At 40.2% G+C, this 18,623-nt stretch overlaps 1 protein-coding gene across 1 annotated transcript; it reads left to right on the top strand.

The window, feature by feature from the left end:
* Positions 1 to 752: 752 nt before the first annotated feature.
* Positions 753 to 18,328, top strand: LOC134463836 (tetraspanin-8-like). The gene is made up of 9 exons (XM_063217141.1): positions 753 to 1,233; positions 5,814 to 5,879; positions 6,109 to 6,234; positions 9,108 to 9,182; positions 9,527 to 9,619; positions 10,145 to 10,243; positions 13,857 to 13,901; positions 14,187 to 14,270; positions 17,201 to 18,328. The coding sequence occupies exons 1-9, from the start codon at positions 1,174 to 1,176 to the stop codon at positions 17,318 to 17,320; spliced, it is 768 nt and encodes a 255-aa protein (XP_063073211.1). The 5' UTR covers positions 753 to 1,173; the 3' UTR covers positions 17,321 to 18,328.
* The last annotated feature ends 295 nt before the right edge of the window (positions 18,329 to 18,623 follow it).

Here is an 18,623-nt window from a genome sequence, read left to right as displayed (position 1 = left end):
TGTGAACAGCCCCAAACATAAACATAAACACACAGTATGCTTCCAAAGAATTTCATGTTTTGTAGGCCCACATCTGTGTCTGATCAAGTTTTACTCACTGGAATAAATACAGAGATGTGAAAAGTAGAAGTATTCTATTCTAAAGAGGTACATAGACTGTTTTGCTCCTGAAAAAAAACCTGCCACACATTTGATCCAAGAATAGGCTGACCATAGGCTCAGTGGTGGACAGTATCTAGTTACTCTGTGAAGTCACCTGTATTAGAAGGAATCTCTAGCAGGTTTTTTTTGTTTGTTTTACCTCTACCTTTACTTTAGACACCTATATCAATACCATTGAAAACGATCATTCATGTATTGAAAGCCTCAGCACATAGGTTTTTTTTCATCCACACTCCTCTTCCTTCAATCCTACCAGTTGCACGAAGGTTTCCTATGTGACTGATAATTCCCAGCCCAAGAAATGCCCCAAACCTTAGACAATAAATCCTGCCAAATATGATCTAAATTCTATTTATTTCTATGGCCATAAATTGTTTTTAGAAATCAGCGTATGGTCATTAACCAGACCAATTAGGTGGGAAATTGGCCCACTCTGGAAACCCTGTTCAGAAGAAGGGCACAACACGTTAAAATCCACCACTCTGTTCCCTCTACCTCCCTTCCTCCTGCTATTCTCAAAAATAAATGACGTGCTCTCTGAAATCTGACCAGCCCACTTGAAATACGACCCTCCTCTCCTCTCCATGCCTCCATGCTGCATGGATTTAAGCACACAGCCCGCATGAGACAAGGCAGAATACCACAGCATAGCCTCCTCTGGTTTAGATAAGGAGTAGGATGCCTCTGCAGTACGTGGTTACCATCTAAAAGACTTTATCATCTATCACCTATCATCTAGCTCCATCTATTCAACTATCCCTTTGCGTGACTGCAAGAAGTTAGAGAAACTACAAAACTACAGTAACAAACTACAGGACTAAAGGAGTCCATCAGTCAGTATAGCTTCTTCAACAACTACAGACAACAAGAGAACATCATCTGTGTATGTACTTAACTCCTCTGTGAACTGAAGGGGGCAGGGCATTTGACCTGTGCTACAGCTGTGCTACTCTGAGGCGTTACGAAAGTGTTACTAAAGTGTTACTAAAGTGTTGAAGTTGAAAGTGGATTATGGCACCAGTACCGACCAAGCTGAAAAAGGCTTTCATTGCTGTGGATGTCATTATTGGGGTAAGTGAGTCTTTGTGATGTGCTGTAGATAGACACCATGGCTGTGTGATGGAGTGATTTCTTCAGCTGAGAGCAGGCTTCACTTTTATAATAGCAATAGGTCTACATTGTTAGGGTGCTGGCCCAAATGGCCAAATCAATTAAAAAACAAAAAGAAAGAAAAAAAAAGAATGAGCATGCGTACAGAAGAAGGCACTATGTAAGATGCGGCCTCTTTTTTGAACAATTGTGTGATGGAGTGACCATCAGTAGGGTTGTGGGTTGTTCTCACTGTCACACCAGGAGCCTATAGTTCTTGGGTGTTGCGGGCAGAGCCGTAGTGTATTATCTTAGTAGGTCCATGTTCGAGTCCAGGTAGAGAACTTTACTCCCCTTCACTACGTGCAAATCACCTTCACACTTAGCAGTAAACTGTATCTGTCGCTTCCATGATTTACCGTTACATGGGTCATGCACATTATGTGCCCTTGCATGGGTCACACACACACACACACACTATGACCCCACCTCCCCCCACCCCCCTCTGCATGGCTCGCGCACTACGTTTCCTGCGCACCCCCTTTCACAACCATGGTCTATGTCTGTTAGTGTGTCAGTGCTCCATTGCGATATATAAAATAACAATGAATAAACATGTTCAGAGATACAATCGATTATTATAATACAGTTCTTAATTTATAGGAATATTGTTTAACTTATTTTGTATTTATTTAGGTGTAAATTAATTGAATTATATATTTTTTTGCTATACCTTTTCTTCCAACTTGCCGCGGACCCTTAGCACCCCCTCGCGGCCCCCACTTTGAAAACCCCTGACTGTCCTAAAGAATTCTGGCTGACATTATTTTATTGTTCAGAAAAATCACTCTGAAAGTAATCCCAACGGCATTGTTCAACATGTTGCTGTCATTATAGTCGATATGTGAACAGCAACATTCAATAGCACTATAATAGCGCTAGCGATTTTTAAAAAGTTCATGAAAAAAATCTCACTCTCTCTTCCTCTTTTTGCTGATCACTTCTTCAGTTTCTCTTCTCTTTTATGAAGTTGTTGACATCTATTTGTTCTTTTTTGTCTTAAAGGGACACTGTGCAGGAAATGGTCAAAAAAGGTACTGCAACTATGCTGCTCATTGAAACTGGGTTGGCTATCGCCAAATTTGATATTTACATGAAAGTTTACTAAGTAATAAACATATATTTTCTAGTATGGTCCAAGTAGAGTCATTTTTGCAGCTAAAAATGGCTGTTTTCGGAAATTCAAAATGGCGGACCATGGAGAAGATCCCCCTTTTCATGTATGAAAAGTGCCAATTTTCCTGTCATAATGAATACTTAGAATTTGACGGTAGTGGTAAGTATTCATGTAAAAGGTAACATTAGGGAATGGGCAGCATGACTTCTGGAAATAAACAACTAAAAATCTCACACAGTGTCCCTTTAACCTGTTGATGCCTAAAACACCTGCAAAAAAATGTTTTGGGGATGCAGTCTTGGTCCATCCTGAGAACATGCCCAAGCCATTGGAATTGGCTGTGTTCCCTCGCATCTCTCTAGCACCACACTGTTGCACTTGGTCCTCTTGTGTAGATGTGCATTGGAGATCTTCTCTGGCCAGAAGATTCTACAGATTTTCCTGAGGCATCAATTGTGGAAGGCATCAACTTTTTTTCACGGCGTTAGATGTTACTCGCCAACACTCTGAGCCGTACAACAGTACAGATTTTACATTACTGGACAGCCCATGGGTATAGTGTGGGGTAATGGTTACCATGTCTCTGTCATGTGGGAGAATGAGGGAGAGCACTTGCTTATTCGCCTGGGCGTAGGGCAGAGTTGAGCTGCTGTGGCCTAGTGGTCAGGGAGATGGGCTTTAGATCACAGTGTTGCAGGTTCGAATTCCACCCTTCCACTCCCTACTTCTCTCCATGACTGAAGTGCCCTCGAGCAAGGCGCCTGACCCCATACTGCTCCAGCAACTTTAACCAATACCCTGTAAAACATCTGTTAGTCGCTTTGGCTAAAAGTGTCAGCGACGTGTAATGTATTGGGAGTACTGAACCTGGCTTAAAACTCGACTCCCTATTTCCTAACCTCTTTAGCTCCCCAAAGCTCTGAGAGCAGGGTGAGGTTGGGGTTTTTGTTGTTGTTCTACAACAGACTTGCACACTGATGGCAAAAGAGGACAAGAAAGTCAAAAGATCTTGAAATCATTTCAGCCTCATTTTGGCCTCCCTCACATTAACTTATTTTGAAATAAAATAGAATAATTAATCAGAACTTCATGAGGACCCAGTTCTGGGCCCTCCCCCCTAATTCCTGGGACCGGGACAAAATACCTGTTTGTCCCATGGCTATAATTTTTGGTGTGGACAGAAGGGACATGCCCATACCACTTTAGAGATGAACCTATCTTGTTGGCGGGCCTACACACACACACACATACACACGCACACACACACACACACACACACACACACACACACACACACACACACACACACACACACACACACACACACACACACGTACATAATTGAGCAAGTACACTGTAGAGGAAGAAATGGCTTTCACTGATCTTTTGTTTTAGTTTTTTCCCATAAGTCAAATCCACAAGTGCTGATTCAGGTCCTCAGATAAGATTGCCTGTTAACATTGTCGGGAACGTTCTAAAGTTTGGAACATTACTAATATTTCAGTAATGCATCTTGTTAAATGCAAGCCATAAAATTAAGTGGTTTGGCTTTTTTGAGGGAACACGATTTTGATCCCTCAGTTCAGTTTCAGCTCAGTTTATTGGTACCCATAGGTCAGGGGTGGGGAACCTTTTCCATTCTAAGGGCCACTTCAAATTCCTACAAGGGCCGTACTATGAACAGAAATCAGGATTTCCCCATGCAATTTATGCCTATATTGAAAGAAAGATATAACTGAATTGTATTGTAAATGTAATTTCTAAGATTCTTTTACAAAATAAGTCATATTTCATGTGAAGCTGTATTACATTAAAATTATATCGGGGGCCGGATAAAATGGCCTCAAGGGCCGCAAATAGCCCTCGAGACATAGGTTCCCTGCCGTAGGTAAACTGGTTTTGCAGTTATATATATTTTCATATATGGGTGTCCTTACATATAAACTACAAGACACATCACACATGTAAACATGGAATCTAAAAACACATGTAGGCAACACAAGAATAAATAGGACCAGGACAGTGCTAACATACAGTACAACACAAGAAGCAGAACCGGTGAGACCAGCTTCATGCAATTATTGTAGAAGTGGCATTACATTCTTGATGCATTTAAAGGTGCACCGTGTAATATTTTTTGTAATTTATTTCCAGATTTATGCAGAATTCATCTAAGTATTTATTATGACTGTGAAAATTGCACTTTTCATACATGAAAAGGGGAGTCTTCTCCATGGTCCGCCATTTTGAATTTCCAGAAATAGACATTTTTAGCCGCAAAACTTATGTACTTTCGTCATATTACCGGTAGTACATATTGGTTTACTAAAAGATATTGGTATTTGGAAATTTGGTAATAGGCAGCACAGTTTCGATATGCAGCTAGTACCCGGCCACATTCTGCACAGTACACATTTAAAGTGCAAAGCAGTATTACAAATAAAGAAATAAACCTGCAAGTGCTTTGTGCAATCCACAGGAATGTGACCCAGTTATGATTTTAGTTCATCTTCTTGTTAGAGTAATTGCAGCTGTATAATGCCTGTTACATCATGGTATGCGAGGTGAGGCAAGTCCCCTGTCAGAAGTGGGCATAAGGGGGTACACTGTGAGCTAATTTCATACAAGGACCCTGAAGGAGCCAAAGTGACTGCTCCATGCAATGGGAAAGTGGTGGATAGAATGTTGGGCATCCTCGAAGGATAGGAGAAATATGCTGGGGCAGTTGTGCGTATGACACCCATGGTGTGTGACCATCCCTTGGGTTTTGTACTGAAATCAGATCACTGATTCTTGAAAGTTGGGCAAAAACATGTCCCAGCAATGAAAGTGCTAATTCTGTTGAAAATCAATCACACTCTCATGAACAAAATAAATCCAGGTAATGAAGGGTTTTTAAGAATAAGTTTTAAGAATATGCTTTTCAGAGTGAGGAGTCCGCATACTTAGAATCCTTTTTGTTGTGTTAGATTTTTTCATGGCAGGATACGTTTCGACCTAAACAGAAGACTGTTGAGGTAGAAACGTTCTCCTGCCATGAAAAAATAAAACACAACAAAAAGGATTTTAAGCGTTGACAAAAACATTGCCTATTTTATGAAAAAAGTCAAATATGGGGAGGTTGATCTGAGAGGGCCTACATTGCTGCACAGCCAAGACCTTTGTCTATGATGACAATAGCCTAAACCTTAACTTTTTCTTTCAAATTAAAACCTGTTTTAGCCACATTCTCAAGAATCAACCATTGATCAAAGAGCCTGCCATTAGAGTGTCCTTGGCATCTCGTTGGTCCAGGAGGTTTCAATAGTGATGATGGGGCACCTCTGCACCGCAGTGCGATGGAGAGTTGTTTAACTTTGATCATGCTTTCTGCGCTTCCCTACAGGTTCTTGGAGCAGTATGGTTGGTCGTACTTCTATTTCTCCATGGGGCTATGCACAGTCAAGTTGAGGTAAACCGAAATTGTTTATTATTAGCTGTATAAAATTAATATGTTGCTAACCAATACAATATGTATTATAATAATCCAACTATTTAATTTGTTTTGTCTTGGGTTTAGTACATATTTATGTGTTGTTTGTGAAAGAAATTCATGCAAATGTGCTCAAGTATGAACTATTGTAAGATGATAAATCAAGTAAACAGTGAATATCTCCTTGATTTCTTCTTCTCTCCACTAGGCTGAAGTGATGTCAGCAGGTGCGTGGGCCGTTTCTTTGATGTACGCCTTTGGAGTAGTCCTGGTAGCCATGTCTGCCATAGGGCTCTACGGCATCTTGAAGAAGAAACAATGGCCGCTGATTGTGGTGGGTCCTGCTGTATTGTAGTACTTCTGTAATGTATTTTAAGCCATCATTTCTTCACCGGAATAGTCTTGGGACCCACAATTTTCCATGGTTATTATGCTGTGACCTAATATTTTGTCGTGCCATCAGAATCTATTGGAGTATATTTGATATGCATCAGCTTTGCATTGTATGTTGACATGCAACATGTCTATCAACCTGTGAAGAGGAGTATATGTTTCGTCAACATCACAGTCATCTATTCAGTACTGCGGCTGTAACCCAGGACCCCTCCAAGATCCACTTGTGGGTCCCGGCCCACCAGTTAAGAAACTTCTCACACATTAAGAAATGGAGTGTAATATTTCAGCATGAACTTATTAAAAATCCAGACTTTCAATATTGTGGAAAGGGAAATTGGACTAACATGGAGTCAAACGTCAATTCTGTAGGTGGCCAGTGTTATTTTAACTCTACACCTCTCAATACACATGCAATATTGAGATTAACTCTGAAAAAGTTACACTGACCGAAGAGTTAAGGGAACACTATTTGTGAGTCAGACCAAATGGGATGGAGTGGGGATGAAGTGTATGCAGAGACGGTCTTATACGAGACGAATCACTCATGAAACCTTCCATAGGAATGAACGAGAGCATTTGGCTACGCGAACATGGCGTTTGCCGGCGTCAGTCCCACCTGTCCGGTAACGAGAGCCAATTGCCTGCTGAGCTGCGCTGTCACTTATCCAATCGTCTCGACGCCTCGACGCAAGTGCAAACGTAAACCTTTACGACTGCTCGTACCTAATCGGTTTGTTTGCTGGCGGCCATGTGGTTTGTTTGCCGTCCGTGGAAACTTCATTGTGAATTGGGCAGAGAGCGCAACTCGACCATAAATCACCTTTCTGCGTCCATCCAAAATGCAGGTGCAAGACAAAGGGACAGATAGGCCTATAGGCCTAATCACGGAAACAAAAACGGCCGTGTGCATACATGGGCACACTCGTTGTGGTTTTTCTTATGGTTGAAAACAAATAAGTAGGGTGACATCAGCTAAAGTGGGCCATCAGCCAAAGTGGGCCGCTTAAGGTTTCGAGGTCCCAGCGCCTATGGAAATGAGAGCCAATGTCTAAAAAGGATATTAAATTGTTGCCATGACTGTGCTTGACAAGTAACACTTAATTTGATTGGTTTTTGGTTGTTATTGTGGGAGGGGCAGTAATTCAAATGTTGTTTGCGCTAAGAAACTGCATGGTAAGTAGGTTGGCATGTCAAATCTGGCTGAATATTATAAGGATCATATAGTTATATTAAAACATGCCTACAGATTAAAAAAATGCTCATGTTATCAGTCTTGGTTGTATAAATCAGATCAAATAGTGTTAGTCTGATTATATTAACCTAATTTAAGAAAAAAAGGGTTTATGTTGGTGGCCCAAATGACTTTAACCCCCTATGGTAAAGTGGGCCACACGTCTTCAGCTAAAGTGGGCCGCCATTATAACCAATGGGTGTTTGCTGTTGCTTGGAGATAGCTAGCTGGAGATAGCTATGTTTGTGTACACTTTCGAAGAAAAGATGAGGCAAGATGGCAGGTGAAAAGAAATTAATATATATGAAAAGATAGGAGACAGAAAATAAAAAAATAGGATGAACACTGTCCAGAGACATGTGGAAGAACAGAATTGTGTTTTAGCATTTAAAAAAAAAATGAATTATTGACTTTTTCCCTTTTTTATTTAACTGGCCCACTTAACCTGATAAGGTGGCCCACTTTGGCTGAAGCTGCCCATTCAAAAAAAATTGTCACAACGAAAGTTTAAAGACTTATAGGGCCTAAATAATTATGTTTTATAANATAATTCCAACACAAAAAGATGGAATATAGTAGCTATTAATTATATATGTAAATTTAAAATGTATAGATGTTATTTTGTTATTTTCCCAAGCGATCTACCAAAAAGTGGCCCACTTTACCTTATGTCACCCTAAGAAAAAGCAAAACGGGAGCAAGTCTGCAAGACATTCAACTTTGATCAGTTTAGCTTTTTTTTCTTATATTTTTCACCGTTGATCAACATGATATCACAGTTTAAAACACCAATTTTGAGGCAGGATAGCCTAGGGCCTACATCATTATTATTTTTTTTATTACTGATGAGCAGGGACGACCATTGTGCTTACTGCGTTGGCTATCAGAAAATAAATCCAGTGTCTTTTCTGTACGATGACCGGAGAATGGATGCCCGTTTGACAGCCGGCCGGAAGAGGTGAAGTCCACGCAACTTGCTCCCACCTGCCGCAAAACAGAACGTTGTCGTGGAATGTGGCGCATGCGCAGATCAAAAATAGCATAAAGAAAAACGCTGTTTTAAAGTGTTACTTTCATGTTTCGGTCATTCTAAGACGGCCATTAAACCCAGTTTTTCATTGTGATTCCAACCATATGAGTTGTGTATCGCTGTGTTGTCCCACTGTCACACAACATTATTTCCCCCATTCATTCTTATATACCCCATCACTGACTAATCTCAAATAGTCAGTTTGAGGCGTAGCCAAGATGGCCGCCGAGTGATGGGACTTATGGGAACAGACTTTGGTGTATGTGGGTGTTCTGAAAGCTCTAGACCTCAGTCAACAATGATATTTATCTTCATCTTATCTAAGTATTTAAGGGTTACTTTCACACACATTTTTTTTAAAAGGATCAAGATAAATGTTTTTTTTGTTCAACAATCTGTGATGAATACTTGGCAACATTGCACATTTTAGCCTCCACCACCATCACCACCATCACCATCACCACCACCACCACCACCATCACCACCACTACAGCTACTCACATTGCTTTTTTATGAACTGAATTACATAGAATGTTTTCATTTCTTTCAGTTATCTGTTGGTGTGTGTGTGGTCATCCTGGTATTGCTTGTCTGCAGCATCCTATTTATTCATACACTAAAAATGGTACGTATGCCCCACATATAACGCAGTGTTGACTTTTTTGCCGGTATGCAACTCATTCTACCAATGTAGGGGATTCTCATTGAAAAAGTACTGCACAGAAAACATTGTAGTCCTATTGTGCCTATTTTTATTATTAAAAGGAGTACACCTATTTCTCCTAATTTCTTAGTCATTTGATTATTGGGTGAAACTATTGATGTTTTTCAATGCTTGTCCCCTTGGCATCTGTAGCCTACCCATTTTATATTTTCCCTGACAGAAACAGTTAACTGGATGGCACAGCTTTAATTCTCTACTGTGTTTTGGAGTGTCTTTCTAACATGTCAAATTGTCCTCTAATCTAGGTGAAAGACTTGATTGTTTTGCATTACGGAGATATGGACCTCATTAAGGCGCACAAAGAACTGGAAGAAGCGTTTGAGCGTATCCAAAAAGAGGTGATGCCTTCATTTCCTTCACATAGCCTATGTGGAAATATTGGTCAGACTGAAGTGTTTGTTTCCGAATACTTCTTTAAAGACATTCAGAAAAGGGCCCAGCCGTGGCTCTGGTGACTGGGCACTGGACTGCTGTGCGGCTGACCCGGGTTCGTTTCCGACCCGGGTCATTTGCTAACCCTTCCCCATCTCTCTCTCCCAACTCGCTGCCTGTCTCCTCTACACTGTCCTATCAAAAAATAGGCTAATAAAGGCTTAAAAAAGACATTCAGAAAGGGTTAAAACACACCCACAAAGTGTTTAATGGGTGTACCCAACTACTTGCTTTGTGATTGAATTGGTGGCACCATGCATCATCAGCATCACTAGCTATCAATCATTGTAACGTTTTTGGAGTAAATTAAAAATATTTGTGAATGCACTGGACTGGATATATTCATATTAATAGCAATGTTTTTATTGGCTGATATTGGTATCATGGTTATAAGGACAGATTAAATCTCACAAAAGTATTTCTCTTCACAGGCTAAATGTTGCGGAACTACAACTGGATATTCCGATTGGAAGGGCACCATTCCAGTATCCTGCCACTGCCCCACGATAATGACATCCTCTATGCAGTGTGTAAGTGAAAACCAATGCAGCCTCATTATGATTGTATATGAGAACCTTTTGCTAACCGTCTTAATACATGACATTATATTACATTACATTACATTTAGCTGACACTTAGGTATAGACAGGGCCGCTTTCGCCGGGACCAGGGCAAAGTCATCTGAAAGCTGTAGAATTCTGGCGTATTCTGGAGGTGCTTTCTGCACATTCATGTGCTTCTCAGTTCACGTGGGATGAACACAAGTTGACCCCATAATCACACGTTGACCACAGGCCGTTGGAAATTTGTGGGAGGGAGGTTTAGGTGTCCAGCTCAGATTAAGCATATTGACGATTATTGGGCATTATTATATTTACGACTATTTTACGACTATTGGGTATAGGCAATTAATGCTTCAAGGGAGAACTGGGAGAGCTGGAGAGTTAATCTCCAGGCCAGGAAGGGCATCTCCTTAGAAGTGTGTGTTGCTAATGCATTATTTGTAGGTCAGGTCCGGACACTTGCATTTATGGCGCCGGACATCTTTCACTTTTAACTTGGAGATAGAACACAAGGTACCACGCAATACACGCTATGAAATGAAGACCCAATTCTGAGTCCCTTCTCTGGAACCCTCACTGAGGGATAGATTCCATGCTGTCTTTCAGATCAGATCGATTGTGCAAAGCAGGATGGGTTTTTTCCCCATTCTGCACCTTCAGCCATGGCTGAAGTGCCCTCTAGCAAGACATTGTCCATCCCACATTTGTATTGACTGTGCATTGATAGCATAAGGCCTTGGGTCATTTAAAGGCCGTGATATAATAATATGTGATGTCAAACATAATGTAATGACTGTACCACAGTACACCATAAATGTCAATTTCTCACCAAAACCCTTCATAACAACAACAATAATAAATATAGCTGCAAGCAGCAATGCGGGGCCAAGCAGAAAGTCCGCAAAAGTCGCCATGGGAACCGAAAGAGCTGAGCAGGCAGACTGTCAGAGACACGCACAGTTATTTTTTACAAGCAGAAATATACCTCGAAATTTGATTTGTGACCTGCCGGTGGCGCTAGCGAGTGAGCTGGAGACCTGAAAGTTCTTGTGGGGAGTCATGGGATAGCCAAGAATGTGTGTGACGATTCCCAAAAGATTCTGACTATTTGTCGCTGAGATATGAGCTCACTTCCTGTTTGGCGTCTGTGTGGAGGATTTTGATTGGTTGTTACGGCCAAACGGTAAAAGATGTAATAAAACGCCTTTGGGTATCTCTTCAAAGTGCTCCAGAGATCATGTGTGTCAAGTTTTGTGAAAATCAGACTAAATTTGAAGAATGAGGAGCCTTTTATTGATTTTCACCAAATCCAAAATGGTGGGCATTCTATTGTGGCGGATATGATGTCAGAGGGTGCGTTGGATTCGTCTTGGCCCATGAAAATTAACAGTCCTACCAGAATAAAAATTGAGCATGCGGTTCAAAAGTTACAGGCAGAAATGTAGCTAAAACTTTGACCAGCTGGTGGCGCTAGAGAGTTTGAGCTAGCGACCTGAATTTTTTTTTGGTGGGTCATGGGACTGACAAGAAAGACTGTGACAATTTGCAGAAGATTGTGACAATGGGTTCCCAAGATATGACTTCACTTCCTGTTTGGCGACTTTTAGGCCGTTTTTGATTGGCTGTCACGGCCAAACGATAAAAGATATAAAAAATTGAGGGCATAAGTTTTGTGAGGCTCAGTCCAGAGATGCTATATACCAATTTTCAGAAAAAATGTCAAAAATTGAGGGAGGAGATGGGTTTTTATTGATTTTCACAGAATTCAAAATGGCGGGCATTCTATTGTGGCGAATATGATGTTAGAGGGTGCGTTGGATTTGTCTTGGCCCAAGGAATTCAACGGTACTACCAGAATAAAAATTGATCATGCGGTTCAAAAGTTACAGGCAGAAATGTAGCTAAAACTTTGACCAGCCGGTGGCGCTAGAGAGTTTGAGCTAGCGACCTGATTTTTTTTTTGGTGGGTCATGGCACTGACAAGAAAGACTGTGACAATTTGCAGAAGATTGTGACAATGGGTTCCCAAGATATGACTTCACTTCCTGTTTGGCAACGTTTAGGCTGCTTTTGATTGGCTGACGATGATGTCATAGGATCCGTTGGATTCGTCTTGGCCCAAGGATTTCAACGGTACCACCAGATTTAAAATGGAGCGTACGGTTCAAAAGTTACGGGCAGAAACATAGCTAAAAATTTGACCAGCTGGTGGCGCTAGAGAGTTTGAGCTAGCGACCTGAAATTTGTTTTGGTGGGTCATGGCATGGACAAGAATGTCTGTGACAATTTGCAGAAGATTTTGACCATGGGTTGCCAAGATATGACTTCACTTCCTGTTTGGCGACTTTTAGGCCGTTTTTGATTGGCTGTCACGGGCAAACGATAAAAGCTATACAAAATTGAAGGCATAAGTTTTGTGAAGCTCAGTCCAGAGATGCTATATACCGATTTTCAGAAAAAAACGTCAAAAATTGAGGGAGGCTATGGGTTTTTATTGATTTTCACAAAATTCAAAATGGCGGGAAAACTATCCAGGCGGAAAATGACGTCATAGGGTGCGTTGGATTTGTCTTGGCTCAAGGATTCTAGGAATACCAAGTTTTTGAAAATTGACCCAGCGGTTCAAAAGTTACAAGCAGAAATGTACCTGCAACTTTGGCCTGCTGGTGGCGCTAGAGGGTTAGGGCTGGGGACCTAAAATTTGCTGTGGGTAATGCTGACACGGTCCTGAACGCGTGTGCCAATTTTCAGCATTTTCGACCATACGGCTCTATGGGCTGCCATAGACTCCCTAAGGAGAAAGAAAAATAATAAGAAACAGTAGAAACACTATAAGGTGCCAGGCAGCTTCGCTGCTTGGCCCCTAACAATTGCTAATGTCTGTATGTGTGCTTAAAGGGACACTGTGCAGGAAATGGTCAAAAAAGGTACTGCATGCTGCTCATTGAAACTGGGCTGCCTATTGCCAAATTTGATCTTTACATGAAAGTTTACGAAGTAATAAACAAATATTTTCTAGTATGGTCCAAGTAGAGTCATTTTTGCAGCTAAAAATGGCTATTTTTGGAAATTCAAAATGGCGGACCATGGAGAAGATCCCCCTTTTCATGTATGAAAAGTGCAATTTTTCCAGTCATAATGAATACTTAAAATGTGATGCTGGTGGTAAGTATTCATGAAAAAGGTAACATTAGTGAATGGGCAGCATGAATTCAGGAAGTAAACAACAAAAAAATCTCATACAGTATCCCTTTAAATGTCTGTATGTGTTCTGTCTATACTGTCTATGCCTATACCTAAAGAATGTCTATGTCTGCATGGGAAAGTAAGAAATGTCATTTCAAATTCTTTGACCCGTGCACGTAAAGAATTTGAATTGACTTGACTTGAACTGCACTCTGAGATTGCAGACCTCCGCCTAGGAAGCGATTTGTTAGTTAGAACATTTAACTATGTTACACCCAATTTTTATTTCAAAATGTTCTGCCTTCTTTTTGTGGAGTTAGAAACTGGAATGTCAACATTCGCCCTGTCCCGCAATAATATATAATATAATAATAATAATTTCTCACTTGTGCAGATTCCTGTTACAATTGAAGACGAGGAGGTGCTGGTCTTTGGACAGGTGAGGTATTGTGTACATTTTCAGAGATGGAAAAACTCTACTGAGGAAGTAAAAGTCCTCCCATTCTAGCTTTCAACAGAGGTGAATTCATAATCTCTCTACCCAGTGAAGGCAAGCATGCAGTATATATGTTTCTGAAACTGACAATGTCCATCTATGTAAGTGGTAAATCTGCTGAATGGCTATGGTTCCATATGACTACTTGCTACGAATGAGTCTGAATGATATAGTCATACGAATGATGAACTCGCATGAATGGCTTTAAATGTATCCTTTTTCCCCCAGCCGTGTCTCCCAGTGATAATCCAGTCGGGTCAGGCTTCATTGGACTTGGTGATAGGAGTGGCCGTCACGTATTTGTTGTTATCGGTATGTGGCCTTCTTGTATCTTTTTTCGGTCTCCAAAGAAAGGTGCATGGCAATGAGTGAACTTACAGTTGAGGACGATATTATTAGCCCCCCTCCTGAAATTAGACATATCTCTTCATTGATCATTGAGAATGATCATTATTAATAAATGTTTGTTATTCTGGAAACAAATACACCATGGAGATAGTATCCAATAAGTTAAATTTGGACTTTTCCATTTTCACAATGAGTTTAAACAAAAAAAGTGTAAAAATGGCAAGGACAAAATTATTAGCCCCCTTATCATAAATAGTCAATATAGTGCCATTTATGAACAAAAAATGACACCAGGCACTTTGATTAGTTGTTAACTATGTTGACACATGCTCTCCCAGGGATTTTGGTCATTTTTTTCATTGCAAATAGTTAACCTGGTCCAAATGGCATGGATGTTGAGGATGGACGTTCATTTTCAGCACTCCTCAGAGACTGTCTAAAGGATTGAGGTCTGAACCACTCCATGACCATGGTTTTAGTATCCTTGAAGAACATTTGAACTATTTAGGATGCAAGTTTTGGGTTATTATCTTATTGAAAGATCCAGTGAAGATCTTAGCTCCCTCTATGAGCATATTTTTGCAAGGTCACTTTCCACATTCTATCATAATTTTTCAGTTTTTATGGTGCCGTGCACCCAAACAAGGTTTCCTGTGGCTGAGGCTGCCACAGAATGATGCATCCACCACCATGTTTAATTGTGGAAACCATCTTATAACGATCCAAGGCCTATCCCTTTCTTCACCTGACAGAAGCAGAATTCATGCATCAAAGCAGGTGCAATTGAATATCATCAGAAGAAAGCAGAGATGTTCAAAACTCATTTTTGACTTTCAAATGTTCACAGGCAAAGCTCAATAATACTCTGATATGCACTGCCTTTAGTAAAGGGGTTTGTCTGTGATGATGGCCCCAAAGCCCAATATGATGACAAGCCCTAACAACTGTCTTTCTTGGTGGGGGAAAAACTCCAGGTGAGGCCAGGTCAATACCAATCATCTAGGCAGGTGTCCAATGCTTCTTTGGTCTAATGAGGCCAAGCAGTTTCCACAGTTACACACAGTGGTGGGGCATCAAGTTTAGTCTGTTATTCAGCCTCAGACACAGGGAGTCTGGGTCTGAATCTGGATTGCTGGGTCTTCCAACAACATTGTAACCCAAAGCATACACTTAGATTAGTTCAGAGGTTCTTCAAGACACTAAAACCATGATATTGGAATCACCCGCTCATAGTCAAGTCCTCAATCCCACTGAGAGTCTGTGGTTAATGTCTATGCTCAGCATCCATGCGATTTGGCCCAGCTAGAACACTTTGCAGTGAAGAAATGGGCCAAAATCCCTAGTGGGGCATGTGCCAACCTAGGTAGCAACTTATCAGAGCCTGTTGTCAGTTTTGGTTCATAAATGGCGCCATATTGACTATTAATGATCAGGGGGCTAATAATTTTGTCCTTGTCATTTTTGCCCTTTTTTGTTTAAACTCATCATAACAATAGAAAAATCCAAATTCAACTCATTGAACATTATCTCCATCAGTGTATTTGTTTCCAGAATAACAGAAACGGTTAATAATGGTCATTCTTACTGAGATATCAACAGAAATGTCTAATTTCAGGAGGGGGGCTAATAATATCGTCCTCAACTGTACACTTGTAAATGAACGCAGTACAGTGCTGTACAAAAGTGTTTCCTCTGGCCTTTACTTATTTCTTAGCTTTTATTGCATCTGTGCCACTGTGTGAAGCACTCTAAATGGTAGAGATAACTTTCAAGTAAACACAAAACAAGTTTTAATGACCGATTTAATTTGATATGGGAAAACAGATATCCGAACCTACATGACACTATGTGAAAAAGTATAATTGCCCCATAATCCTAATAATTTGTTGAACCGACTTGGGACTCTGACATGCATGCCATTTGGCCTGGTCTCTTCCTTATGTTTGAGCCATGACCACTGCCATTTTCTGAGGTAATCAGAAATCAGTTATCAGTTGATAATATGTTATTCTATGCTCTGTTCTGACCTCTTGGATCAACCATCACTGTCTTCTTGGGGTAATTTTAGTATGGCAGCCACTCTTAGAAATGTGTCCACTGCAGCATGCTTTCTTTATTGTGGATAATGGCTCTCACCATGGTTTGTGCCAACAATTTTAGAAATGGTTTAACCTTTTTCAGACTTAGACATGTAAATTATTTTTTATATTATCTGCCCCTGAATGTTGATGGATCGCAGCATGATGTCATGGGTTCGATATTGCCTATACTGCACATTGTCAAGCAGGTTCTCTTTTGATTTGAAGGGTCTGGTAGCAATGAGACTTGAGTAGTTGTGAAATATAACTCAGTTGTAGGCCTATATGATTAATCAGTTATCTCATCTTTAACAAGGTGGGCAATTACTTTTTCACATAGACGCATGCAGGTCTGCCTGGATGGCATTTCTCTCAACTAATAACATTTCAGAAAAAAATATGTCATTTTATGTTTACTTGGGATATTCTTGTCTAGTATTTAAATGTAGGCCTATTTGATGATCTGAAAAGGTTCAGTGTGACAAAGGCGCAAAAGGCAAAGAAAAATCAGTAAGGGGGCAAATACTTTTGCACAGCACTGTATATTTTGCTGTGTTAATTCAGCACGTGGAGCATACTACTGCCCCATTTGATAGTGTTAAAATAACACTGCAAACCATATGCTCTCAGGTTAAATTCAAACCTATGATTAATTCAACACACTAAGAGTTGAATTTAACAGTACTTCAAGTGGGGCGATATAAATTCAGACCAGTGTTGTATAAATTGAATAAGTGAACAACATGTGAAGCCTATTCTAAAAGTGGTACCATTTTTTCTTCAAATTGTACAATAATGTAATGTGTTGTTGCCCAGACTCTAGGACTGGCCTTGGCCTGTGCAGTTCTGTGTCAGATGAGGAAGAAGACCATTGCTCCACCAGTGTCTTTTACGACACATGAAAGTGACTCAAAATATTCTCAACTTTTGGCTTGAAAGGGTCTAATGCGATTTCCCTTCCCTGGCTCAAATGTGCCTGGACTGAGAAGTGGCAATATATTACCCACCAATACTTGTTCACCATCAATAATGTAAAATGAAAAGAAAATCACTGCACACTGATTCTGCTCCTACACTCATATGATGAAGACTGATCATGTGCACCTATGTCTGCATCGCATTGTTCAAGTATCCATTTGTGAACTTGTTTGCCTTGTTTGGGCACTGTGATGAAAGGTGTTTTGTTTTACACACATTACTCAGGGTCAGATTCAGGTTCAGGTATTATATGACAATCAAGCCTAGAGTGCCCTCTCACAGCTGCCAATGCAAATGAAATAAAATAAGATGTGAAATTATTTTCTTTTTTAAATAAATAAGTCAAACCTTAGCCTATTAAGCACCTTCCAATCCATGGATCTAGTGTTGTCTTTCACCCCCAAAAAATGCAGTCTTCCATCTTAAGATGACACATGATCACAGAGGTTATACCCTCCATGTACAGTAAAATGTGAACACAAAATGTTAAGTCATAGGAATATAAAACTGTATCACTCTGACGTATGAGGCATTTACACTTTGTTCAAGTTTCACTTTTTCATGTAGCCTAACTAAAAACATGCAAAAGTGACTCTGAGGATGCACGGACAATACTCTGGAAGTCGTCTGTAGAACAATAGAGAAATGTGGGCTTGAAACCTACTTAATCATCACTCTAGAGAACCTCAAAGAGTGTAAGAGCCATGTAAATATTGTCGACTTTTTCAAATTTTGTAAATGTGCTACATCTAGTTTTGTGAGAGAAATATGTCATGTTTTTATTATAACATTGGGTTTGTACTGTTGAAATTCTTGAGGATTTTGTACTTTTGTAACTCTGATCAATTATTTGATTAACTGCATGTCCAAATACTTACCTGCAGATTTTTAAAAAATGTTTATCAAACATGACCTGGAGAAGGTCTTTGACCAAAACATCACAAATAAAATCCTTTTGTGATAGCATACTGGTGTCAAGGCCTTTCTGTTCTTTTATTTAGTTTGAGAAATAACGGGTTGTTCCCATCAACAATATTCCGATGTGTCATTGATCTGGGCCAGACTATAATATTCACATTTAATGTCACATTTTGTCTGGCTTGTCAGGCTACCATTTATATTTTATTCATCATTTTTAATGTAGGCCTACTTATATAGGCTTGCACTGAAAGTTTCATACTAAGTCATGGAGTCAGCACAAGAGGGCACCATTACACAAAAAAGATAAATGCCTAGCGAGGCTGGCTCAGATATTTTTTCA

Source organism: Engraulis encrasicolus, chromosome 15 (genome assembly GCF_034702125.1).
Source record: "Engraulis encrasicolus isolate BLACKSEA-1 chromosome 15, IST_EnEncr_1.0, whole genome shotgun sequence".
NCBI classification, from domain to species: domain Eukaryota; kingdom Metazoa; phylum Chordata; class Actinopteri; order Clupeiformes; family Engraulidae; genus Engraulis; species Engraulis encrasicolus.
This window is presented reverse-complemented; position numbering and strand designations above follow the sequence as displayed.